At 45.8% G+C, this 27,103-nt stretch overlaps 1 protein-coding gene across 4 annotated transcripts; it reads left to right on the forward strand.

Moving 5' to 3' along the window:
• The first annotated feature begins 343 nt into the window (after window positions 1–343).
• On the forward strand, window positions 344–26,434 carry LOC101076078 (ras-specific guanine nucleotide-releasing factor 2). Of its 4 annotated transcripts, none has more exons than XM_029830160.1 (29): window positions 344–1,142; window positions 9,303–9,409; window positions 9,869–10,016; window positions 11,666–11,755; window positions 11,868–12,004; window positions 12,134–12,250; window positions 12,338–12,417; window positions 13,035–13,228; window positions 13,324–13,433; window positions 13,511–13,629; window positions 14,112–14,272; window positions 14,374–14,440; window positions 14,860–14,996; window positions 15,282–15,364; window positions 15,771–15,974; window positions 16,917–17,009; window positions 18,382–18,887; window positions 20,142–20,267; window positions 20,533–20,622; window positions 20,988–21,094; window positions 22,234–22,346; window positions 22,452–22,512; window positions 22,621–22,724; window positions 23,416–23,500; window positions 23,582–23,779; window positions 24,131–24,210; window positions 24,300–24,417; window positions 24,500–24,568; window positions 24,660–26,434. In XM_029830160.1, the coding sequence occupies exons 1-29, from the start codon at window positions 867–869 to the stop codon at window positions 24,750–24,752; spliced, it is 3,873 nt and encodes a 1,290-aa protein (XP_029686020.1). In that variant the 5' UTR covers window positions 344–866; the 3' UTR covers window positions 24,753–26,434. The 4 variants fall into 4 exon arrangements, with proteins under 4 accessions (XP_029686020.1, XP_029686021.1, XP_029686019.1 ...); XM_029830159.1 differs by having other exon boundaries at window positions 346–1,142; window positions 15,726–15,974; XM_029830161.1 differs by lacking the exon at window positions 20,533–20,622 and having other exon boundaries at window positions 345–1,142; window positions 15,726–15,974.
• Window positions 26,435–27,103: the final 669 nt, after the last annotated feature.

Consider the following 27,103-nt stretch of genomic DNA (forward strand, 5'->3'; position numbering starts at 1 on the left):
CTCTGCATTTACACATTTATGCTCTGTGTTTTCCTTCAGCTGCATTTTTAAGCCATCTAAGACCGAAGGATGGGAACGTTTTACACTGAGTGGATCATTAAATATAAAAACATGTTTATGCCATTATAGTACCATTTAGATGTGCAACCTGATGCAGCTCCATTTGCTTACAAGCGTGGCTGGTTTACTGGACTTAAAAACATGTCTATAATGGTTTTCAATTTATGAGCTCGCGATTGCAACGCGTTTCTTCATGGGGCCCCAAAAACACAAAGCGCATGCTGACATTCCCCACGGTTCAATATTGTATTTATTTATTTATATGCCTCCATTAATGCATTAATGTCTGTTGGTAGCGGAAGCAAAGCAGAAACATTTGCTCATGAAATCTGTATTGCATATTTCTCTCTTTTACGCTCCGCCTTTGATTCCACCATCGCCAGGCTTCATCACTAGAGAGGGAGGGAGGGAGAGAGACCTGGTGGGCGTGTGTTCATGTGTGAGAGTTATCCAATGTCAAAGCCGATTATAGTTTATCGGCTCTGTTTCTGTCACTGTCGGAGCTTCTCCTCACTGACCGACGCGCCTCTCGGTTGCACTTGCCGCTTTAGGACTTTGCCAACAGGCGTGCGCTCGTTTGTCAGCATGGGTTTATGATAGCGTGCGTCGAAATCGGATCCCTTGGCTATGAGTTCCTCTGCGGACGCGCTCCCGTCGGCGGGGCAACTTTTTCGTGCGCCCCGGAGCGGCTGAACCGCGCGTCTCCCGGTGGAAAAGTTTGAGCGCAGGCACTGGCGACCATGTGCGCGTGGTGAAACCCCGTCCCCCACAAGATTTGCCCACTTTCTTTCAGAACCGACGGCAAAATGCAGAAGAGCGTCCGTTACAACGAAGGGCACGCGCTGTTCCTGTCGGTGGTCGCGCGTAAAGAGGGCACCAGGCGCGGCTTCCTGAGCAAGAAGACGGCGGAGAACAGCCGATGGCACGACAAGTTCTTCGCGCTTTACCAGAATGTGCTGTTCTACTTTGAGAACGAGCAGAGCGCGCGCCCATCCGGGATTTACCTGTTGGAAGGATGCACCTGTGAGCGCGTGCCAGCGCCTAAGATGTCCACCACCGGGAAGGAAGCGCTGGAGAAACAGGTGAGAGGATTCAGCTCGGCGGGGGGGGGGGCTCTGGATCTGAACCCCGCTGTTCATTTAACATTCATCCTCTGACTTCACCATAACTCCGAAATCAGCATCAGCATTCAGTGACTTTTTCTGTTTACACAAACACGCGCACACACACGCGCAGGCTTCTGCAGCCCCGAGAGCATCTCTGAGCAGCCGACGTCCTTCAAAAACAGACTCCTTTGTCACATTTCCCTGTTTAAAAAACAAAGTTGTTTCTCGTCCACCGTTTTTTTTTATGGTTTTGAAACAATTTGACCTCCCTGGAGTCACTTTTTTTTGTCTGCACACGCAAAAATGTTGTTTCTTTCCAACCAAATTTTTAGCCTCTTTAAGATTCTAAGAGGTAATTGATGAAGTTAGATTAAAAATGAGGCCATCATGCTACTGAAGCAACAGGTTCTTGGGTTTAACCCCTAAAATGCTACGATTTATCGATCCATTTCAGAAAATCGATGGTTTATGTCGTCCATATTCTCCAGTATATCTCTTGATTTGTGTAGTATCAGATAAAAACATTTCCTCATCAATTTAAATATTCAATCTATTACCATTTACTCAAATAATGAGGCTGTTGGTTTCTGCTTTACGGTGGCACTTTTGCTCCCACACTCGGGTCAACCTTGTTGCTAGGAAACATTTGAATTTCATTGAGAAAAAAAAAAATGCATGCATGCATGCGTTGGTCACACAAGTGTCATTCCTCCCTGGGTTCCAGCAGGGAGGCTTCTGTCTTTTGCAAATAATAAAAGATTTAAGACTAAATTTTAGGTCACTTTCCTCTTCATCTGGCTCTTGGAGAGCATCCGTGTACATGCACGGGAGCCATGGCCATCAAAGTTTAGATGGAGGCACACAGAAAGCCTCCAGGAAGAGAGGATCTTCCCCGTCTGTTGCTTTAAATCTTGCAACGGTATGCATAATGACAATTAAATCCAGATGCAAATGCCGGAGAAGCTCCAGAAAGCCAGACAGTTGTGGGGTTGGTTACCACGTGAACCAGGAGGATCACTGCTTTATATCCACGGGTCTTTGTGGAAACATGGGTGCCCCGTTCTCCTCTAAACACGGCTCCTGCAGCCCTCCTTTGGCACGGACGTGCCGTGTTAAACTGGTCTTTTCCAGCATTACTGCGCCTGGCAGTCTTCTCTATTTTTTACCGTCTAGCTGTCTCACTCTCACTCCACATCTGTCTCACTCTCATACAGCAGCTGGGATGTTTAATTGGGGGTATTTTCAGGGTGTCTGCACTCAGCCCAAAGCTTCTCCATTTTACTGTGCAAATGCAACCACACACACACACACACACACACGCACACACACACACACACACACACACGGGAGTGTAACGGAGTCCAGTCCTTTTTTCATTTGTTCTGGGAGGATTCTTTTTGAAGTGATAAATGGTTTTCTATCTTTGCATCTTGCACATCCGGGTTTTTTTTTTTTTTTTAAATGCAGTAGAGTTTGTCTGCCAGCAGCCCACAGTATCACACCCCCGCAGTGAGCCACAAGGAGAACCACGCAAATAGCACACAGCTCCAGCTCCAGCCTCTCTGTCGTAACACAATTCAGCGATTCTGCTGGCAGTTCTGCTGGTCTGATCGGGTTCGCTGTGACTGTGGGCTCGTGCTGTTGATACGGAGACACGTGTGTGAAGGGCCGCGAGGGTAATCATCAGTCTGTAACTGTCAAACTTTGCCTCTCCTCATTGTCGGAGCTCTGGTGGTGGTTATTGATCCTTCTGAGAGGTCCAGCCAATCAGATCATCTCGCTGGGTTCATGCAAAAGCCTGTTTCAGCCCTTGGAAACACATGCAGGATGTGGCATATGGATCAACAGGGTTGGGGGGGCAGCATCATCATAGGCTCGGAGGGTCGGAGGTGGAGTCACAGTTCCTTTATGGGTCTATAGTAGAGAGAAGCTGCAGTCTATAAACATTCAGCTCAACATTGAGAGAGGAAGAGAAACCAACATGGAGCACTTCAAAAAGTGGGATGTTTATTTCGGGAGCCCCCCCCTCCTCACTTTAGATGATGGAAACAGAAATTTCCTTGGTCGAACTGCAGCTCTACTACATGTGTTTGAATTCTGGCGACAGTTTTTATGTTGCAATTAGTAAGAATGGAAGCAAAATCATCCGGTTAAATTATACTTTACAATTTGTCTTTGAAAGACACTCTGTCAATATCAGACTTGTTTTAAATGGGAAAACCCTAAGAACTTGGTAAAACGTAGCATTTTATTTAAGCAAAAAAGACTGTAATTAGACTGTTTCATGTTTGCTAATATTGTGCACCTGAAGACCTCTGCACAAGTAAGCAAGTGTGTGTGTGTGTGTGTGTGTGTGTGTGTGTGTGTGTGTGTGTGTGTTATCATGTCTCATTAGAAAGCTGCACTCTCGATGCCGCTCACAAAGCTCATGTTTTCTGTTGCCTAATTGTCTGCAGCAAGGAAACATTTCCTGCCATGTTCTTACCGTCCGATTGGCTGTTTCTACAACTGCTCTCTTTTTTTTCTTCTCTCGCTCTTAGCGTTCATCCAAGTGCTATTATGAACCCCATTTAGGTGGCTAAGATTTCCAGTCTGGCAAAACCTGCCTCTTGGGTCTGAAACGCTGCATTGGTTGTGAAGATATCAAGGCTGCAGTTTACTTTCTGGAATACGCCCCTGGTACAGTGTCTATATGACATAAATCTGTCTTTTGCACTGAAACCTTTTTTGATAGTGGCCAGCGTTACTTAGCGTGAGCTGCACAGGGGAAAATCTGTCTCTCTCTGCAGTAAGACCCAAGTACAGACGCTTCTTACACTCTGGCAGCCTGTTTGTGCAGCAGCCAGTTGGGAGTAGACTTCTGAGCCTCACAAGACGATATGTTGGAGCCAATGAAAACAGCAGTGTTGTGTGGCCACAGTTTTATACTGTTGTTCTGATACCGTCCTAATCCACAGACATCCTAAACTAGGAACAAACTGTAGGGTGAAAACTAACTGTAATGTCAAGTAATAGTGTTACCAAGTCCTTTGCTTCGTTTTTGTTGCCGTCGGCAACCTGAGCAGAAGATAGGAATCTTGTTTTAGGGATCGGGGGTGCGTTCAGGCTCCTCTGCTGCGTCACTGTGGAACCAACTCGCCATCTATTGCATTAAGGCTGCAAAATGTTCTCCAACAGCTGCTGCCGGTCATGTAGTGACAGACCGACAGATGCGTCAGTGGTGTGTGTGTGTGTGTGTGTGTGTGTGTGTGAGTGTGTGAGTGTGTGTGGGGGGGGGGGGGTGATCACATTTGGTTTACCTTTGGGCCCCACAGAGCTAGAACATCTCTAATAAGGTCTTTTACCCTGACTCAGCAGTTGCACCTGTGGAACAGCTGGGCGTGTCTCTGATTGGCTGCTTTGGTGATGACTCTCGCACGACGTGCGTGCAGTACGGTGATCAGCGGCCACGTGCGACTCACGTCTTCTCAACCACATTCAAGCGTGGCCCTCTGGTCGTTTTTGAAAGTGAGTCGCAAGCGTGACGCGAGGGAGAACATCTGGTTGAATGGCCTCCACAGCTTCCAGCTTCTGTTGGCAAAGCGAAGAGATTCTGCACATGTGCAGAACACACCAGCTGCACAAGTGGCAGCTTTTGTTCATTTAACGTCAGTTTTCCTTCTGTCCTGTTTTTTTAAAATGTATTTATCTCTCTATTTAGTTATTTATCTGCTGACTGAGACATGGTTGGTTGCAGTTTGGACTATAGATGGTTCCTGACACGCTGGATTATGAAGAGTTTTAGTACTGAGACCTGTACTGAGGGTGGAGGATGTAGCTTCTGACCTTTTCTCATCTATTTCCTCTGAGCTTATCATGTAACTTCACATGCACACTCACAGATCAACTTTAATCTTCTTATCCAGACACTCTAGGAGACAACAAAACAAGCACACTGGGTTGGTGATAACAATGGTTATTTCAAGTTATTCAAATTACTTTGTACACATTTAAAATGAAACTTTTTTCTGCAGTTATCTAGCCGAAGGCTCATTTATCTCGACTGGAGGCTCTAAATTGACCCTAAATCATTCCAAACGTCCTCGTGAATGAAGCGCGTGTCCTTTGATGGACTGGTGACCTGCCGGCTGTCTCACCCCCGTGACTGACCCCTGTGACCCGGATCAGGCAGTTAACCACGACTGAAGTCGGCGAGATGGAGCTCAGTTGGAGAACGTCTGCGTCACTGATGCGGTTGACAGGTTGTCTCCATTTCACCTGGAATGTTTAGAGTCGGGAGGACATCCGAATCCACCGAGCGCTCACTAACGTGCGCGTCTGCTCTGTCCTCATCATGACACTGCAGCCTCCAATGTGCTTAATCAGGTAGAAGCGCAGCATCTGAAATCCCTTTTCAGATTTGTTTGATTTTATTGTCTTGCTCTGTTTGTGTTTTTGTTGCCTTCTAAATTATTTTGATTTAAATGACGGAAATGAAAATGGAATAATCTGGAGTAATCTCTAGATTAATACAGATAATCACTTTTGCGTGTGTGTGTGTGTGTGTGTGTGTGCGTGTGTGTGTGTGTGTGTGCGTGGGTGTGTGTGTGTGTGTGTGAGAGAGAAACAGAGACAGTTTTTGGAAAAACTTTGCAGGGAGTGAACAGCATGGAGGGTAACGATGGAACAGCAGGCTGTTGTGTTTATTCAGTGTTTTTTTTCACATTAGCTGCTACATCGTTAGTTGAATTACATAAATCACCGAGCTCGCTGCTGCTGCAGTTAGTTGGTTTTCTGTTTGTGTTGAAATCTTTGCAGGCTTTTGAAAATTCAGGCCCTTTTATTTCCAAAGAATAAACAGTTTTTGTCGCATTGAGTCATCTGAGGGATCTGATTTTATTATTTGTTATTTCCCCTTAGGACATCCTTACCGGGTTAAGTGAACACTTTTATTCATCGTCTTGTTTTTTAATTTTCACTCTAGATCAGCCACAGACCTTATTTAACAACTGACAGAGTAAAAAAACAGAGAAAACCATCCCACAAAACAGTTAAACTGGGCCATTTTAATCAGGATTAGCAGAAATGTACTCACTTCTAAACCATCTAATAGATGTTCTTCCATATTTTAAATGATCAGATCTTGCTGAGGAGAACCTGTGATTGTCCTGTTGAGTTGCTATCACAGCCTCATCATCACATGACTGATTTAATTGCTGATGGATTCAACTTTTCCACCCTGTCCCAACCGCTAATGCTAAGCTAATTAAAATATCTTTGGTTGTCATCATCCAGATAAGAGAAAATCAAATCTTGGTAAAATATCAAACAGCACAAGGAGAGTTGGGGTTAGGGCTCTGGGTTCGTTCAGCTGCCTGTGTGGGGATCTTGAGTCCCTCTGAACTGACCTGTGCTGGACTGGTCACCAGAGATTCCTCAGGACTGGCGCAGCAGCATTCTTGTGTAGTCAAAGATTTCTTATTTCTGAATGAGGTCACTGACTTTACTGCACATTCAAATAAAGCTGGGTGAAACTCTAACACTGTTTTTAAGGTTTTTACAATGGGAGAATTTATTTATATATATATTTAGTTGCCATCTTGCATTTAATGAATCTGCTTTCAGCACTTAAAGACATTATCGTCCCCATGACAACACAACAGGAGCTGATAAAGGAGAGGAATTAGGAGCGAGTGATGGGTTGAATTTTTTTGACAGATTTAGAAATTTTAAAGATTCTTCAGTCTTCAGAATGTCACTGCTTATTCTAACAGCACCGAGTGCTTGTTATACTCTGTTTTGGGAATATTTTCTATGTTGATTTGGGGTTTTTCATGCAGTTGCAGCCTTGTTTCCTCTGATGTTGCGGTACATTTTTTGCATTAGACTATTTTTACAACCTCTGTGTTGCCTTCTGAAATTGATATTAAATAAAGACAATGCCAGTGTGGAATATGTGATATTATTTGTAATGCTCCTTTATTTATTTCTTTATGCTGTAGAGACAGCTGGTAAAGACATAAACCACTTCCGGTCACCCAGTGTAGGAAGTTTAAATTTCATCTGAGCTTTTATTACGTGTTAATAACAATCAAAGGCTCATTCACTTACATTTTTTCCTGGATATTTCTTCCAGTTTTAAGTGAAGCCACATCTAGTTCAGTTTAATACTCTGGAACGAGATTAGAAACACCTTAATTAAACTGTGAAACACGACAGGATAAATTAGAGAACAGTGAGTGGCAATAGCTGCCGTCCTTGTGTGTTTGAGAGTGAGGGTGGATTTGAATACCCTTCCATCCTCTACTGGACAGTGAAAGACATGTGCTGTTTGTCCACCTCTGGAATAATAAATTTCTTTGCTCTTCATTGTCCCTCCGGTTTAAACGGTGGTAGTTAAACATGCTCTTTTACACCATGCTGTCAGACTCAATCTTCATTCCCTTCGGTCGTCGTTCCTCAGTCTCAGGTGAGTGGCAAATTGGTCATTAGCAGGACAAAGGAGCAGGAACTGTCTGCGCCCCATTTGCCCCCTTCTCTTCCTATTCATCTCTGTCTCTTTTGGTTTAAATGAAATTCCTTACAGTACAGTGGAGGCCTTGAGGGGGAGAGGGTACATTTGAGCCGTCCCGGAGAGAGTGAGCTGGTCGTCCTGAATGGTGCACTAGTTAGGACGCCTCCGCTTTGACTAACAACAATGTACTATGAAGCTAAAATGTAATTAATCGCCAGCGTGATGCAGAATCTTTAAAAAAAAAAAACAGAACTAAAAATAATGACTGCCTCAGGACGATTACAGGGCAACTATAGGTCACTGCTGCATTGGAGGGTAGTAGTGCAGTGGTACTAGTCTCTCTCTCTCTCTCTCTCTCTCTATCTATCTATCTATCTATCTATCTATCTATCTATCTATCTATCTATCTATCTATCTATCTATCTATCTATCTATCTATCTATCTATCTATCTATCTATCTATCTATCTATCTATCTATCTATCTATCTATCTATCTATCTATCTATCTATCACGTATGTGATGTAATACTTCCCTTGACTGCAGTAAATAAATGACCAGAGGCAGCAGGTAAAACACAGTGGAAGCGTCAGACCCTGTGTTTCCATGGTAATGCACTCCTGTTAGGTGGTGACACAATTTGGTGATGTGTACTCGCTTAAGAAAATTATGTAATTCCCCATTCCACCCCTCCTGGCCTCTCTCTCTCTCTGTCAGACACTTTTCAGGGGTGGATTATTGTTGAAGTAATAAAATCCATCCAGCCAGTAAATTGCAGTGACAGATACATAAAATGCAGGGAGGGAGATGCAGGGTCTTGTGTGTGTGTGTGTGTGTGTGTGTGTGTGTGTGTGTGTGTGTGTGTGTGTGTGTGTGTGTGTGTGTGTGTGTGTAACCTTGCTGCCTCTGACCCGCCCCATCTCCACTGCAGGGGCCGTAGCCTGTCCCTCCTCGGTTCCGTTCACCGAATCCGTACTGACAGCGGCGGACAAAGAGGCGAAAGTATGAAGAGATGTGGGAATGATGGAGGAGGAGGAGGAGGAGTGAGTTTGGAACAGGAGAGAAGTGAGGATGCTGGTTGAGTGGGACAAGAGGAGGAGGAGGAGGTGGAGGAATGGTCCGTGCAGTCTTCTCTAACTAATAATAGCAGCTCTTCTGTTAACCCAGAGCCCAAGGACACCACCATTTAAATAAAAGCTTCTATCACTTCCCAGAATGCCCGTGTGTGAGCGAGATCTGCTGGAGGCGAATGTCCCTGCGCTCGCACTGTCAGAAAATGAAGTGGAACAAGATCGTGATACTCCGAATATTAGTCAGAATAATAAACTAGACAGGCGCCCTGCGACGGGAACGAGAGCCGGTCGTGGTCGGACCAGCCGAGCTCCGTTCGCAGCTTTGCAAGGCTGGGTTTGCTCTCCTGGCTCGAGCTCAGGAGCCTGTGGAACTGGATCTGGGTTGAATCTGAGCATGAAAGGCAAATGCAGTTTAGGCAGTGTTTCCATATGTCTGTGCCATGTTTCTGATTAGCTGTGGGCCGCACGGAGCATCATCTGTAAAGTGAGACGGTTGGCGTGCCCTTACTGTGTTTTCCTCTGAGTGCCAAGATTCTGAAGCACCTCTCCTGCTTTGTTTCTATCTCCTCAGCACTACTTCCTTGTCGTGTTTGGACACGACGGACAGAAGCCTCTAGAGCTGCGATCCGAGGGGGAGGGTGACTGCGACGAGTGGGTGGATGCCATCCAGCAGGCCAGGTACACATTTCAAGGGAATCTGCGGCAGGTCACATGGTGGCAGGCTGCAAGACTGAGACTATCTGAGGCCTCTGATGTGTTTTAGGTGATGAGAAATCTGAGCTGACATCCTCCCCTGGGAGCTCAGCGGGCCTAGCATCACAAATGCTACAGCTAGCATTTGTTCCATAAAAGTAGCTGATTGACTGATAGTAGCGGGTGCATGTTTTATTCATCAGGACAGTTGGTGCACACATGGAGGAGCGGTCTTGAGGTGGAGATGAAAATCTTTTCCTTGCTCCTTCCCCCATTTGCACAGAGAGCAGTAGCAACCCTCACTGGAAGTTTTAAACATTGCAGCCTCCACCCCCTTAGACAATGTACCATGATTTAAATCCAAGTGATGCACCATTGATGTCGATTGACTCACATTTATGACCCAATGCCGCCTCGGCTCCTCTTTGTGTTGTTTATCTTCAGCTACTCGGACATCATCATTGAACGCGAGGTGCTGATGCAGAAATACATCCACCTGGTGCAGATTGTAGAGACTGAGAAGGTGGCTGCCAATCAGCTGCGAACCCAGTTAGAGGATCAGGACACAGAAATCGAGAGGCTCAAGGCAGAGGTACCGCACCCCAAGAAATTTGTTGGGCCGCTCTTGCTTTTTGCTGTCCTGTTTGTCCCTGTTTCTGACCTTTAAAGTCTGTTTATTGTCTTTACAGCATACTTTATGAATTGATCTTGACCTATAAAATGGATTTTCTTCTTCTACTCCTCCAAAACTTTGACCTTGTAGTTTATACAAAAGCATCCAGTGTCCCGGCCAAAGTCTTCGCTCATGTGTGTGTGTGTGTGTGTGTGTGTGCGTGTGCGTGGATGACAGTGCTCCGTCACCTCCAAGTGTAGGAGGAGCCCAGCGCTCGATAACGACAGCCCTTCCACGTCTTTACAAACAGCTGCCCGACCATTAGGCTTATCGAACGCCACACGGTCCTGTTCTGCTGCCAGTGCACGATAAATCACGTGTGCACAATTGCACATAAACACAACCGGCCTGCAACATTGTCAACCAAAACTAATTACAATTCTGTCTCAGTCACACACATAAACAGAGTAAGTAATTATTGGTTTATGTTAATTAGATCAATACCTCTAATCTTTCCTTAGGGCACAGGGGTGAAATCACTGTGTATCTTTTACATATTCCCCAAATATATATTTCTGAATGCAAAATTGGCTGGTGTTTCAAGAAAGTAGCCTTTTTTATTTCCACTACAAGGGTTACCATGACCGCCGAACACGTGAGAAAGAAAAAACGAGGACAACAAAGGCATTTAAATCCTCTTCTTTCACTACTGCCTTATTTATCTGGCTGTTTAATCCTTTAAACATCAGATTAACAGCATCTTTTAGCAGCTTCCAAACGCTGTAAAACCCCGACCGACTGTGCCTTTAAAGCACACATGTGCCTGTGCACCACAGAGGTGCTCCGGCCCCTGGAGTCAGCAGTAAAACCCTCGTGTTGTGATTCATTTTATGACTGAAAATGCCGCAGAGCTCCTCGTTGGTGTCGTGTTATGTGACGTACACTTGTTTTCGGAATAAAGGTGCTTTATTCTGGTCTTCGCAGCAGTGATCCCCAGGAGGAAAACGGTCATACAATAAATCACATTACAATGCTGTTGTGTCTTATTCTGAGTCGCTGGCAGGCCGCCCTGAGCCCTGTTAATCATGAAAATGCTAACCAAAGCCATTTTATGTTGGTAACATCTGCCGGTGTAATTGGGCTGCTCATGAGAAAAGGTTTCGCTTTTCAGCAAAGACCCGGCGATCCATCTCATTAAAGCAGACGCTGGTTTGTTTGTTTTTGTGTCCCTCTGTGTTAATGAATAATTAAATCAGCCAGCCACTGTAACTGTCAGCAGTTGGCGGACAGGCTCATCGCCGCTGTCTGAACACAAACCGCTCGTGAATAAGGAAAGGAAGATGAAAAGGGAGTTGGTTTCATCTGCTTTTCCCTAAAGTGCAGTTAGTGAAAAGGAAACGCATAAAAGAGGAACTGTACCAGGCCAGTGTCCAAAAGAAAGCTGCAGCAAATAAAGTGTGCTTTGTGAGGATGATCAGCACACAGTTTTGATTTATTTATTATTCTCACATCTTTTTCTCCCTCCCCTTTTTCTCCTCATCCAGAATGAAGAGGATGATTTTAATGGTGTCTTTCATGCAGACCTTCATTTCAGTCATTTTGCCGTTTTTGTTTTTTTTCTTTCATAGATTGTAGCTTTGAATAAAACTAAGGAACGGATGCGGCCGTACCACATCATCCATGAAAATGAAGATCCAGATATAAAAAAGATCAAGAAGGTAAACGAGGATTTGTGTGCTTTTGTTTTGGCGAGCCCGCTTCCTGGCCTCGGGGTTCTGAGGGCGCCAGCGTGCTGCGTACATCCAGCCTCTCCTGCTTGTATCTCCTCAGGTGCAGAGCTTCATGCGGGGGTGGCTCTGTCGCCGGAAGTGGAAGATCATCGTTCAGGACTACATCTGCTCCCCTCACGCTGAGAGCATGAGGAAGAGGAACCAGATTGTCTTCAACATGGTGGAGGCTGAGACAGAGTACGTCCATATATTGGGCCCGCGGTGATGTTGCCAAGGGCGACATCATGTGTCCAGCCAGCCAGGCTGCTGTTACAGGTTGTAAACCACTATGGAGGGCTTTTCTCTGACCGTCGTGTCTGATGGCAGGTACGTCCACCAGCTCTACATCCTGGTCAACTGTTTCCTCAGGCCTCTGAGGATGGCCGCCAGCTCCAAGAAACCTCCCATCAGCCACGACGACGTCAGCAGCATCTTCCTCAACAGGTGTCAATCATGGGATATGATCACTGTCCCGTCCCTCTGTACTTTCATAATACTTTTCTTTTCAAATACTTTTATTTGCTTCTTTAGTGAAACCATCATGTTCCTACATGAGATCTTCCACCAAGGGCTGAAGGCGAGGCTCGCCAACTGGCCAACCCTGGTGCTGGGTAAGCTGTCCTGCATCAAATGCACCAATAAATACTGTGTGAATATTCATCGCAGCTCTCCAGTAACAGCGGCTCGTTTGCCCCTTCACATCGAGTTTTCCTCATTTACACCCCATAATATCCTACTGATTCTCTCCCTCACCCAGACACACACGCGTGCTCCTATCTCTCAGTGCACAAGCACACTCATTGTCTTGACAAACAATGACATCCTAGAGCAGAACACATCCTACAAATTCAGCCTGTAACAGCCGTCTTACTGAGCATCACCTAGGAGACGGACCGCTCCAAGACGTAACGTAAAATACATTTTGACTTTTTTCAGCCCCAAGAAAGGCCTGAATATTTTAATTAAAAAAGAATGCAAACTTCCTCAGCGCGAACCAGAAAGGACTGCAATAAAAGTGGAAAAAGAGTATATAAATATGAATACATTCAAAAAGTAACAGAAACACACCTACACACACGACATTCAAGCTAGTTCAGCCTCCTTTTACTGGCTGTTTGTGCAATAAGCCAGGCATCGTTGTATAGTAAGTGGGTTTCTTTAGTGTTACCACATGTTTTGGTGGGGAAATGTTGATTTCCTTGCATCCATGTGTGTGTTTTTGTTTCAGCTGACCTGTTTGACATCCTGCTGCCCATGCTGAACATCTATCAGGAGTTCGTGCGTAACCATCAGTACAGCCTGCAGGTTCTGGCCAACTGTAAGCAGAACCGAGACTTCGACAAGTTGCTGAAGCAGTATGAGTCTAACGCAGCCTGTGAGGGACGGATGCTGGAGACCTTCCTCACATACCCCATGTTCCAGGTACATCCCACACACACACACACACACACACACACACACACACACAGATTACTGCCTGTAGAAGAAGACGCTGTCCTTTTGTCGCCTTTGTCAAGATTCCTCGCTACATTATCACCTTACATGAGTTGTTGGCACACACGCCTCACGAGCACGTGGAGCGCAAGAGTCTCGAGTTCGCCAAATCCAAGTTAGAGGAACTGTCCAGGTGTGTACTCGGTTCACTTCCCGCGTGTCGTGATGCCAAACGCCGTGGTAACCGGGGGCAACTTCTGCGTTCGCCAGAGTGATGCACGACGAAGTGAGCGACACGGAGAACATCCGGAAGAATCTGGCCATCGAGAGGATGATAGTGGAGGGCTGTGACATCCTGCTGGACACCAGCCAGACCTTCGTCAGGCAGGGTACGTCATCCTCGTCATCGTCATCCTCGGCCCATCGCACAATGACGCATTGAGACATTGGGACCCTTCAGACCACCAGTCTGTGATTTAAGAGCAGACGCTGGGTTGAGTCACAGAGTGACACCAGCTAATGGAACACGATGCTAAAAACAGGCCAGGGTTCCCACAGGTATCCACATTGATATTTGATTGCTGCACTGCTGATTATTCGATGACATCCAAAAGTGTCTCCATGAAACTGATGTTATGCCTCGTAAAATTAAGGATCGAATTCAAAAACTTGTTGTTTTTTTCCCCCTGTGTTATGACACACAATGATTTATCAAGAGCATAAATCAGACAAATATATTACTATACACGTTTGCAGGAAGCTTCAGCCTTGTCGCCTCTCAGACGTGCATATTTGATTTGTAAACGTGCCCGTAATCCTGTTCCATCACAATGACGCGTTCGATAATCCTTCTGCCTGTCGCCACCACCAGGGTCTTTAATCCAGCTGCCGTCGGTGGAGCGGGGAAAGCTCAGCAAGGTGCGACTGGGCTCCCTCTCCTTAAAGAAGGAAGGCGAACGACAGTGCTTCCTCTTCACCAAACATTTTCTGGTGTGCACACGCAGCTCCGGAGGAAAGCTTCACCTCCTCAAGGTGATCAAAGGAGCCCCAATCGCCTGTCAAATCATTTTTGAGTGGGATTTGGGGTTTTTTTTGACAAAAAAACCAATAATGTCTCCATGTTTATGTTGCAGCAAGGCGGCGTTTTGTCACTGATCGACTGCACGCTGATAGAAGAGCCTGATAACAATGACGAGGAGGGTGAGTGGAGCTGGGTCACGCTTGAACACGCCGGCGGCCCTCCTTGGCTGGGTGGGGCTCTTGAGCAGTGGCGGGGTTAATTAGGTGTCAGGTGATAAGTGTCCAGGAACTGCTTCCTTTTAAATATCAGATGCTGACCCCTTTTAAATGTCAGGTGTTGATCTTTCGACATCACTGGGTTGTTTATTTCGTTTGCCCGGGGGTTCGTTTTGCAGAGCAAGGACACACACAGGTGATGCGACGATCCTGTCAGGTGTTCGTTCACACTTCCCTTCACACAATTTAATATTTAATCCCAGGGGGGTGCACTTAAGCGCTACTTAATTAAAATAAAGTGTTTGTGTCTGAATTCACCTTTGTTTGCTTTTCCTTTCTCCTTTCTCCTTTTCTCCTCTCCTTCTTTCGCTGCTGTTGTGCAGCTAAAGCCGGCGGTCAGGTCTTCGGTCAGCTGGACTTCAAGCTCGTCGTGGAACCGGTGGACTCGCCTCCGTTTACCGTGGTGCTGCTGGCTCCGTCGCGGCAGGAGAAGGCGGCGTGGACCAGCGACATCAGCCAGGTGATATGCACATGCGCAGAGGTCCCTCAAATGCGCCCGTCTGGCTTTGAGAAGGCTTAGTGATAGGTAAACCCCCCCTGGAGGGGAGTGTAGCTCACCGGGTCCTCAGAGGAGAGTCAAAGTCGCACCATTCTTCAGAGACGAAAAATTCCGGGCCAGTTTTTAACTCGTCTCTCTTGTCGGCGTTGATTAAAGATTCTGAAAATGTTCACGTATAGACGCGCTTTTTCACTTCTTACTTGTTTTTTTCTCTTCTCCACTCTCTGTTCCATCCCTTTGCTGCAGTGCATCGATAATATCCGCTGTAATGGCCTGATGACCAGCGTGTTTGAGGAGAACTCTAAAGTCACCGTGCCTCATATGATCAAGTAAGTGCGGCCGTGCTTGTGGGGAGGAATATCGGTGTCTTCATGGGCTGCAGAATGATGGAGAAGCACCTTACTGAGAATGTTAAAGTTGTGTTCGTGCACAGTAATTTGTTAAGCTCGATGTCCTGTTTTATTTGATTTCATATATATATATTTTTTTTAATTTAAGCTCTTGCTGACAGCTGCTTTTACACCCATTCATATTTTCAGTTTCCTTCTTTGGGCTCTACAGGTTGTTTTCCCTTAATTTCTCTCTTTTTACCTGGCTGTATTTGCTCCGGATCTATTTTTTTCCTCGTTTAGCGGTCACCCGTGCTCAGTTTTGTGTGTGTGTGTGTGTGCGTGCGTGTGTATTCATCAGATCCGATGTGCGTCTCCATAAAGATGATGTTGACATTTGCTTCAGCAAGACGCTCAACTCCTGCAAGGTCCCGCAGATCCGCTACGCCAGTGTGGAGCGGCTGCTGGAGAGGCTGACCGACCTGCGCTTCCTCTCCATCGACTTCCTCAACACCTTCCTCCACACTTACCGGATCTTCACTATGGCTGCGGTGGTGATGGACAAACTGGCCGACATCTACAAGAAGCCCTTCTCCTCCATACCGATCAGGTCAGACTCAGCATTCTCTGTGTCTCGCTCTCTCTCTCTCTCTCTCTCTCTCTGTGTGTCTCTCTCTCTCTCTCACTCACACACACACACACACACAGGCCAGAGTAAATATAGATAGTGACCTTTGTTTATTGACCAAAGAACCACAGCTTTTGTTCAGGACCTTCTCATTTGTTCTAAATGATGATTTCCTATTGTAAGCACTTCTTCAAAAATGTTTTTAAAAGATATATATTGGAACAGATCAGTGGGTTGGAGGTGGCATGAGTAGCTGCCACCATCCATCAACAAAGCTAAATATATATTCTGGCTGAAATACACAACAGCCTTGCTGGGGAGGCCAGGAGAGCAGAGATCTGGTAGCAGAGGTGTGGCTTTTCCCAGGGGTGGCTTTGTGGATAAAGTCAAACTCACCTGGGTCCTTGAACGCACCCAAGCACACTTGAGCTGAACACTTACCGTACTTGTTTTCTTTCTTGCACCAGAAAGTCAATTAAGAAGAGATTTCCAAGAAACATCTTGTGTGTGGTCTTTGTTTCTGCGTCCCCTGGCACAGCTCCTCTACAGTTTTACTCCAAATTGACTTTGGTTCATTTGTTCTCGGTTTCTGTGTTGCCATAAAAACTGTGTAGCCAGTATAATTACATGTTACCTTCCTGTTTTAGTGCTTTTTTATTAGTTAAAGGTGAGGTGGCTTATTTTGTAAAGTAACAGGATTCACTGGATATCCGCTCAGAAGTTGCGGCCTGGTTCAGTCCGCTCAGTGTGGACGGATGATTAAACCAAAAAGACATTTTTCAAGTCTTCACAACCCATCGCAGTAGGAATTAGCTGCTAGCATCACAGCATCGCTTCACATTTATCACCCTGACCATCAAACCATCTATCTAACCATTGCTCTGTTATCCATTCCTGTCTTCTCATGTCCCCCTCCAACTACAGGACGCAGTACTACTCATTCGACCGTTTGTCCATCTCATCTCTCTGTCCTGACTACAGTCTGAAGATGAAAAAGATAACCGTGGATCAGTCCAAGTAACCAACTCTCCGTTCTGCCCTCTTTCTTTCTATGGTCTCCCTGTCTGATGCATGACCTTGATTGCACGTGGTTTTGCAACCCTGATTATCCCATTGTAGGATATTTAGTTCCAACTTCCTCCTTCAATTCTGTGGAATAATGGGCTTGTGTGGATGATGGTGGTGCTTCCATGTGCATGATTACTTCTCCTTTTAGTTCTTTACACACAACTCTGAGGAATGCTCAAGTCTATGCTAAATGCATCTACAAAATCATCGTTAATATGGCTTTTATACTTTCATTGCATTTAAATAAGGTGCGTAACTGCGGCAAATGGAGACTGCAACACACAAGGGTTTTGTTTCTCTACGCTAAATTGGATGCATACGTTTTATGACATTATCAGCCAGTAACATTCCGTTTGAAGTGGTTTTCTGGTTTTATGTGCATATATTTGCTGAACAGATGTGTGAGGATAGATTATCTCATTTATCTCAAGATGCAACAACAACAAAAATCTTCCAAAACACTGCAAAAGAAAAAGCAGCATATATTCTGCAGCACATACACCTAGAGGATCAACCCAGGTATCTCTCTACATTTTATTCATTCAAATGTTCAGGTGGACTGGCTCATAAATCTGACACTATTCAGCACAGGGGAGTGCCAATTCTCCAGGTTTGTTAGCTCATAAAAACAGTTAAAACGGGCTCCGTTTCTGTCAAAATGAGGTCAGGAATGCAGGAGATTTTCTCATTAGGTAGTTCTAGTCTGTCATTCATGCATCAGTCACGCTGCTCCTCAGGCTAATCTTCCATATAAACACACAAGGCTCATCTGGAATAAAGTCTGGAGAGCAAACAGGATTCAATCTGGGGTAAGCAATGCCGATATTTGTGTATGTGCAGAGAGCCAGATACAATCTGACTGGATTTAATGGGCGTCCCAAAGGGCTGGTCTAACAAATATGCATAAAGCTCTGCTTTACACCTCCAACAAAGACAGAATCATTATTCTAGTATTTGTTGAAAGTTCTATTTTGTTTATTTGACTTGCTTTTGCTTCGTTCAGGTCTTGAGAAATGGCAGGAGCCGTCATGTTTTACCTGCTGATGTTTTGTCTGTTCGTCCGCCAGCTCGCTGTCACCCTTTAGTCTGTCTGCCATCTGTTTTATTGAGGCCAGCTGCCCGAGTCTGACGCTGATGAAAGGTGGAGCGTAAACACAGAGAGACAAAGCTCCCAAATGCACTGTTGCAGTGATGATTCTCAGGAAACATGACGTTTTATTTCCAAATAATGGAAATGATCATTCGATAACCTTTTCTTTCTGCTCTAAAATGATGCTCATGTGTGAGAACTTTGCTGACGTGTGTTTTCCCTCCTGTTCAGGTCATTGGAGCTGTTCTTTGCCACCAATCAAAACAACAGAGGAACCGGCGACGCGAACGACAAGTCTCCCCGTCTGTGCCGGAAGTTCTCCTCTCCGCCTCCTCTGTCCATCCCGTCTCACGCATCCTCCCCGGTGCAAACGCGGAAACTCTCCCTTCACTCCCCCATCACGCCCAGAGTTGGGGGCCTGGATCTGACCAGCCCGCTGTCGAACTTTGGCCTCAACCACAACTTTTCCCAGTCGGCCACCAGTAGCCCCACGTCGGCCCACACTCCCCAAACTCCGACATCGACCGCCACGTCTCCTCCTCCTCCTCCACCTCCTCCTCCTCCTCCTCCTCCTCCCCCTTCCACCTCCCCCCCTCCCAACTGCTCCAAGTCACCGCAGGAACAAGCTTCTCCCATTCTTTCATCGCCGGACTTGAGCCCCTGCCTGGCTTCAGAGGCAGAAGATCTGCCCAAGATTGACCCGTTCTGTGGAAAACTAAGACGGAGCATCCGCAGAGGTACGACTCCTGGCTGGTTCAAGTGTTTCTCCTGCAAAGCCTGTATGAATCAATTACACAAATGCGACATATACAAGGGAGATATAAGGTTTTAGGGTCAAATAAATGATTGCAGAAAGTTTGACCCCCTTCCCACCGGCTTGGTAATCTCAAAATGAGAGAAACTGAGTTCACCTGAGGGCAGTGAATGCATCTCAGATGATTACAGTATGAAGACATCCCATCATCCCCCTGTATTCTTGCTGTGATTATATCACAAAGGTAACGTAATTGCTTAAAAAAACTGAGGGAAAAAAAGAAATGAAATGTAAATGGGGTGAAGAGCATTAAAAGAATCTTGTGAGGGAGCTTCCTGAGACTCCTGTGACGTCTCTGAAGGATGAGAATGAGCTCTTCGCCGACCACGATCAACAGACCCAAGAGGCAGAATGAATTTTACCAATTTATTTAAACAAACTCGGATCAAAAGCAGAAATGATGTTGACTGAAACCAGACGAAATGGGAATAAATGCGGCTCCATCAGAGAAAAAGCACACTTGCAGCAAACACACTACCCCCAAGGCAAAATCAGCCCAAATGAGCAGCATGCGCCCTGGATCACGACATGATGAAGTGAGAGCGTCCAAGCGAAGCGGTGAGCCTTCCTCCGCTGATCATATCGGCATCGCCTCCTCTTCTCACAGCCAGAGTCAGAACTCTGCAGGTGGACTCAGCGGCTTCTGACAGGCTGGAGGTCACTTATCAAATGTGCTGCTTGACACGATCCCTGTATAAATAACACGCCAACAGCAGGATATCATTATGCCCGTGTGTGTGCGTGCGCGTGTGCGTGCGTGTGTGCTTCCTATGGTGCATTCTTAGATCTAATAGCAGTGATGATGTGTGTTCTCAGGATGGAGAGGGAGAGTGTCAGGGGACCAGCAGGCGCACGATATGGAAATGCTGTAGACTCTCATTAGTGTGTGTGCACATCAGCACGTATGACAGCTGCAGAGAGCCATTAGGGGTCGTCCTGGAAGACCCTCTAATCACTCTGAATTACATGCTTTAAAGGTGGCTTTCTTTAGTCCAGGGTTTCTTCCTCCTTGACTCTACTCAGTATTTGTTGCAGAATGCACGTATGACTTTATCACCACAGGCTCACAGCCCCCCCCCCCCCACCCCTCTTTAAAAGCATTCAGGAAAAGGCAGCATAATTCTGGATTGTTACCGATCCCCTTTCTTCATCTCCTCTGTTGGTTTTGGTTTTTTAGCCGTGCTGGAGTCGGCGTCACTGGAGAAAATGCTCCCCGAGGCGGCTCAGAACAGCGAGGCGGGAGACGCCTCCCCCTGTCGCTCCCCGTCCACGCCGAGACACCTCCGCTACAGGCAGCCTGGAGGTAGGTCTGCGAGTCCCTGTCTCACCTGTAGCAGGTGCCACAGTCTCAGAGTTGGGCCCCCTCTGCAGAACCGGAGCCCAACCCGACACACGAGTAAAGTCGCCTCCTCTCTTTAGCTCTTCGTATCACTAAAGCACGATGGAAACACGAGGAATAGCGGGGGCATTAAAAAGCAGCGGTAGTGTTTGGTAAAACCAGCTATAATTGATTAATGCTACATTTTTATCCCCCCCTCCCCTTCGATGCCTCTCCCCCATGTTCTAAGTTCAATCAGGAGAGAACTCGCGCTGCCCCGTCTCTCCTGCTTCGGCCTTCGCTATCGCCACTGCAGCAGCAGGACATAGTTCCCCACCAGGTACACACACACGCACGCACACACGCACGTTTAGGCATTTAACAGGAATAATATTCACATAGAACTACATCGACGGTGAACTTTACATAGATAGAAAATAAATGGGTTCTTTTAGTTGAGTGTAGTGTGTCGCAGGATGGTTCTTTATTTATAAATTAACTTGATTTATCTTAATGATTAATGCAATTAATGCAAGAAAGGAGGGGATGAAAGGATTCAGGGATTTCAGAGAAGCTTTTTGATAAATTTGGAAAAGCGCTGGTTTTCAAGGGTAAATATGATAACTCTGTTTTTTATTTGAAAACGTTAACTGCTTATTTGCACGCCATCTAGTCCTCACGCTCCTCTTTGTTTGTTTGCTTCAGTTTTTCCAAATTCTGAAAGAACGTGTGACAAGGATTTCATCATTCGGCGAGCGGCAACGAACAGAGTTCTCAATGTGCTGCGGCATTGGGTCTCCAAACACTCGCAGGTCAGCACCCACCCCCGTGTGTGTGTGTGAATGTGTGAGTATGTGTGTGTGAATGTGTGAGTATGTGTGTGTGAATGTGTGAGTATGTGTGTGTGTGCGTGTGTGTTTGCTGGGTGGGTCTGTGGGCTCATTAATGTCGGCTCCGCTCCCTTTGCCTGAGCGTGTACAGTAAACAGCCGCGCACACAATCGGTCTGAATCTGTCTGCTGATGACTGCACCCCCCCCATGCACACACACACATGCACACACACACACACACACACACACACACACCACCCCCCACCCTTCCTCTGAGGCCTGGTTCGCCTCTAATGAGTCAGATATTACAGTTTGACTCCCTTCTTGAAGGTCCAGGCGCATTGATCCGCTTTGTGTGTTTTCCTTCAATTAACACAAAAGGCTGCGATGACAGGCCAGATTCGGTTGGCTCATTAAGGCAGACTCACTCACACACACACACACACACGCACACACACACACACACACACACACACACACACACACACAAACATGCAAAGAGCTTGTTAAAGCTGACCTTTGAGGATGAGTTCAACTGGTGCAGGAGTGAAATATGAAAAGTGGAGCAAATGCTTGATAATGGCTCACAAGGAGCAAAGGGAATCCTCAGTGGACAGGATTTTTTTTTGCATTTATAACTGGTGTGTTGTAACTGCTGCTGTCATATAGTATCTGTACATCTTTTACCAACAAACCATCTTCCTCACACAACTCTATGCTAGCTGGGGGATGTTTTGGACCAGACCTGAGGAGTAATGCTTGAACATCAGGCAGAACGAGCTAAAAGCTGCTGCAAAGCAGATTTAATGCTGTTGTACTACTGGAATTGGATGATATGACCTTTAGAATTTATAATTATCATGTATTACAAATGTCAGTTTCATTCCTCAACTCTTTGCTTGATATTAGGTTCATGTGATTACATAGCCCTCAGACTGGATCTGAAAGGTTTTTCTACTAATCACATGGTATTATTTACTATTATTTACGGAAAGAGCATCAGCAGGACATTTACCTGACTTACTGCAGATATGAGATATGTTTTTTAAGGGTTAGCGTAAGAGTTTATGGGAGCATACACCGGCTGAGACGATGACTGAAATGTTGTTCTCCTGACCAGGATTTTGAGATGAACCAAGAGCTGAAGCTGTCAGTGATCGGCCTGCTGGAGGAGGTGCTGAGAGATCCAGACCTTCTGCCTCAGGAGAGAAAAGCTACCGCCAACATTCTGAGGTACACAACTACAACACTCAGACCTATTCAGGCACTTTTCATTCTTTTGTCTATTGTGTTTCTTTTTTGAGCAGTTTTTTTAAAATGTATTTTCTTCCACCTCAGCACTCTTTCTCAAGATGAGCAAGACGACGCCCAGTTGAGAATAGAGGACATCTTACAGATGGTGCAACATTAGCTTTTATTGCAAGGATCTTCATCATCGTTCTCTTAGTTAATTAAAATGCTGCATGTTCCTATTGTTCTCTGTGTGTGCATGTGTGTGTGTGTTTAGGCAGACTGTCCGAAGGCAGAGTGTTTCGAGTCTCTCTCAGCGATGGAACTGGCCGAGCAGATCACTCTGCTGGATCACATCGTCTTCAGAAGCATCCCTTACGAGTCAGTGCAAATGTCATGTTGATGAAAAAGCGGGGAGGAGTGTGACATCGTGTTTAAGCCGAACGTCTTTGTGAGACGTTGTTGTCACTTCAATACACCGGAATGTCTGCGTAAAATGCTTTTATTCCTACCATCGCTGAAAAGTATGAGGAAAATGAAAGAATTTAGTCTCTAAATTCTTCTCAGTGTGGTTTATTGCCAATAACTTTATTATTTCAATTAAAACTCATTTTCAATCTTGCTTCATTGGACGTTTGGCCACTTGTTCACCCCACAATCCTGCTCCTGTGGGCAGAATCTGGAGCCACTGCTGAACACAATGTTCTGATCCAGTACCTGGTAGCAGAAGCTCAAAACAAAAGTCAATAGCAACAGCAGCATAAGCTGTTTGGCACTGGCTACGAAGATTCGGCATATATTTAATTGGTGCGACCTTGGAGCATCCTCAGCTCTGATGCGTGTTCCTCACTAGTGTGGCGTCATTTAAAAGGGAACTAAACAAGCTTTCCAAGGGAATAAGCTTTACTGCCAGGGAGCACTGTTATGACAACAGTAACAATCTACCCAACACACATTTCCTTAACGTTCGTGCTAAATTCAGAGGGCTTTTATTAAATTATCTAGTTCACCGTGTGGTTTGTTTATGTGTGTGACCTCTGAACTCACCACGTGTCTGTGCTCGCTCTGCCAGAGAGTTCCTGGGTCAGGGTTGGATGAAGGTCGATAAGATGGAACGGACGCCATATATAATGAAAACCAGTCAGCACTTCAATGATGTAAGACCCAGGCAAACTTGCAGTCACGTTATTCACTCCTGCGCCTCCTCTCATATGTCCTCTCCCCTTTTCTATGTCAAGATGAGCAACCTGGTGGCCTCACAGATCATGACCCACACCGACGTGGGCTCCAGGGCCAGCTCCATAGAGAAGTGGGTCGCTGTGGCGGACATCTGCCGCTGCCTCAACAATTACAACGGAGTACTGGAGATCACGTCCGCCCTCAACCGTAGCGCCATCTACCGTCTGAAGAAGACCTGGGCTAAAGTCAGCAAACAGGTGGAGAAGGAGATGATTGGATTTAGGAATGACATTTCACTGCATCTGTGGTTCCGTAGCGTGCTCGCTGAACCACCGCACCAGTTATTTACCTTTAATGTACGTATGAGGCCTTATTCTGAGGAATGCTAAACAGGTTAAAGCCTCGACCATCAGACAGCATGTCTGTCCAACGGACATTAATGGCTGTTTACGGAGTAACGTAATTTGATTTGATCATTTCTTTACCATATTTTTCCAAGGCTAAGTGGCTCAGCGGCCCACACTGTATGGTTAACATGCTCCCATGTCTCGCACTATTCACAATAATCATTTGAAATGTCTTAAATATGTATGTGTGGTCTGGCCCAGGCCAAAGCCCTGATGGACAAGCTCCAGAAGACGGTGTCCTCTGAAGGACGGTTTAAAAATCTGAGGGAGACCCTGAAGAAGTGAGGCCTTTGAATCCCCCCATTGAGTATCATAAGAAGCTTAAAACATGCTTTTATTGATGGAATCTTTTTCTGCGCTGTTCTCCCAGCTGCAACCCCCCCTGCGTTCCATATCTGGGAATGTACCTGACAGATTTGGCCTTTATTGAGGAGGGAACGCCAAATTTCACAGAGGAGGGACTTGTAAACTTCTCCAAAATGAGGATGGTGGGTGCACGCACGCACGCACGCACGCACGTTGCACGCAGTGATGAGCAGATGATGGTAACGCTCTGGTTGTTTGTTTTAGATATCGCACATCATCAGAGAGATCCGACAGTTCCAGCAGACTCCGTACAGAATAGAGCATCAGGCCAAGGTGGCTTTTAGACCCTTGGATTCAGGAACATGGTGGTGTTCTCCCAGGAACGTTGATGTTCTCATTATTGGTTCTCATGTCCTGTGTCCAGGTGACCCAGTACCTTCTGGATAAAACTCTGATCATGGATGAAGACACCCTCTACGACCTCTCGCTGAAGATCGAGCCCAGGCTTCCTGCCTGAGGATCAGCTGCTCCGAACCAGTAAAAACCACTATGAGCCTGGCTGGAAACTACAGATTGAGACTGAAGGGAGAGATGAGAGTTTCCCGCGAGAGCTGAAGGTTTTAGAAGAGGCGGACGCGTTGTCTGTGAGCGTGCTCACCGTTCCTCTGCCGACCTGACGTGGCTCTTCCCCGGTACAGCCCGACAGTACGGGAAACTGAACGACTGGGTTCGAGAGTGGACAACACAGAGATGTAGCATATACAGATAGTGTGAGAGCGAGACCTTTGAGCCGGTGTCTCCGTGCTGTTGTCAGTTGTTTATTTGTGCATTTCTGTCCCGGAGCAAGAGAACCCTGCAGCGCTGATAACAGTTGCATGATTTTAGCATGGGATTGACCTGCCTTGAAGCTGCCCCCTGACCCTCAGCTTAGCATGCTCCACGCATCACCAGAGAGACTCTACGCCACTATGCATCCTCGGAGGGCTGGTGACGGCAAAATGTGCCCCCCCCCCCACCCCCCCACGATCACGTCAAGACCCTCCTATAGAAAACCTTTGAAAATGTCTCGCAAGTAAACTGAAAAGTGGATTATTAATTCGTTCTGACCGATCCAAGTGAGAGTGAAGAGCTCTTTTTAACAATTGTCCACGTGAATGTGACACAAAAACTTAAAACAAAAAGTGCCTTCCATTAGCGTTGGTCAGCTCCCCCTCAGTCAGCAAATTGGCGTATTAGGCATAAAAATAACCAACAAAGAGGTCCCCTGAAATTGGAATGTTATGTTTTGCTCAGATGCCAGAGCTGGATGGTAGCATGTTAGTGTAAACGCTAGATTTCCCTCAAGAGTTTAAACCGCTCATAACCGCGAATGACCCCAAGCTTCTGCTTTATTTGTATGCAGTTTGATTGTATTTATGTATTTATTTATTTATTTATTCTGCTTTTACAACTGTGTAGACGTTGAGATTTTTTTTGGGTTGGGATTTGGGGGGAGTTCTCTGAAACGTAGCTTTGCTTGATTGACTGATTGATTGCCATTTATCATGATATTTATTTCTGAGGCTGTATTTTACTATATCTTATTTTTGTAAATAGTGACTCGAGCCCATTTCATACGATGCTGTGAATATAGTTTATCGTCCCTCCGGGTTCGTCGACCCTTTACATCCCAGGTTCTTGTTTGAATATGTTTAAGTCTTTCGAAGGCTATGAAATGTAGCATTTGGGTTTCTGCATTACTGATATGACCAGACGTAGTTGTCCTGCATGCACGCGGCAGCTGCACGCTGTGCACGATGACCGGACGATTCCCTGGACGCTTTCCCGCCGCTTTTCTTGATATTGTACATGTACCTGTCAGGAGGTAAAATATGGTGTCTTGGCCGTCTCTTGGTGTATCTCACATTGTCTTGCATCCGTGTGCATCTTTAGGCTATGTGAAAAACAGCCGTTGTCATGCAGTTAGCGATACGGACCCCAGTGAGAATCTTCTTCCTTAAAAACTGCCGCAGACAAACTGGAGGAAAATGTTGTCAGCCGTTGCTTCTGTCCTTCGTACTTGTGCAGCTGTAGTTCTGAGCATCTGCATCACACAGGTCTGGAAGTACAGCATGCCATGTTTTCTGTGTATTATTACTTTTGTGTATTTCTTTGTATTTTCCACCGTAGGTCCAGGGGAAATAAACTCATCATGCCTTATGTGTTTGTGCTTCTATTCCTGCACAGACCTGCTGAATGTCAGTGTGGAATCTCATGAAAATAAGAACATAATTTAAGACAGCAAAACTGTTGAGAGCCACCCGAGACCACAAAAACCCAAGAACATTTTATATATTTTGGCCAACAATCATGGTTAAATGTTTTTCACACAGTTCATCACAGAAAGTGGCATCATCCACTAAATCTGGTGTGCATGGAGTGCATGTTAAGAATGATACATAAGCTATCGCTCTCTCTCTCTCTCTCTCTCTCTGTGCATCTCTCTCTGTCTCCGCCATTATGTGACGGTACTGTGCCATTCTGCCATCTAGTGGTCAATATTGGCGTGAACAGGTTTACACGAACATAACGGGGTGATAAACTGTTTCCTTCCCTCATGGAGGGAAATGTGATACTCAAATATCATGTCCCAGTTAAGACAACATATCAGATGCATGACATAGGGATGAAAATAACAATGAATATATGTAGAAAATAATTCACTCTTATACTTTTCTTGTAATGTTTTGCCTCAAAGATTCAGCAGCAAGAATCTTCGGGCTATCGGACAGCTTATTTACTTATTTATTTTTGCAAAAGTTCTAACAAATTCATTCATGTTCAAGTGATTTGTGGCAGATTTCATGAGCCAACATCACCTAATTCAAC

This window comes from Takifugu rubripes, chromosome 21, assembly GCF_901000725.2.
Source record: "Takifugu rubripes chromosome 21, fTakRub1.2, whole genome shotgun sequence".
Classification (NCBI taxonomy): domain Eukaryota; kingdom Metazoa; phylum Chordata; class Actinopteri; order Tetraodontiformes; family Tetraodontidae; genus Takifugu; species Takifugu rubripes.

Excerpts from the sequence above, each read along its gene's own strand:
- LOC101076078 (XM_029830159.1), top strand. The coding sequence starts at position 867 with ATGCAGAAGAGCGTCCGTTACAACGAAGGGCACGCGCTGTTCCTGTCG. Across the intron at positions 14,997-15,281 it reads GGACCAGCGACATCAGCCAG|TGCATCGATAATATCCGCTG; the intron begins GTGATATGCACA and ends CCTTTGCTGCAG. Across the intron at positions 21,095-22,233 it reads GGGTCTCCAAACACTCGCAG|GATTTTGAGATGAACCAAGA; the intron begins GTCAGCACCCAC and ends TCTCCTGACCAG.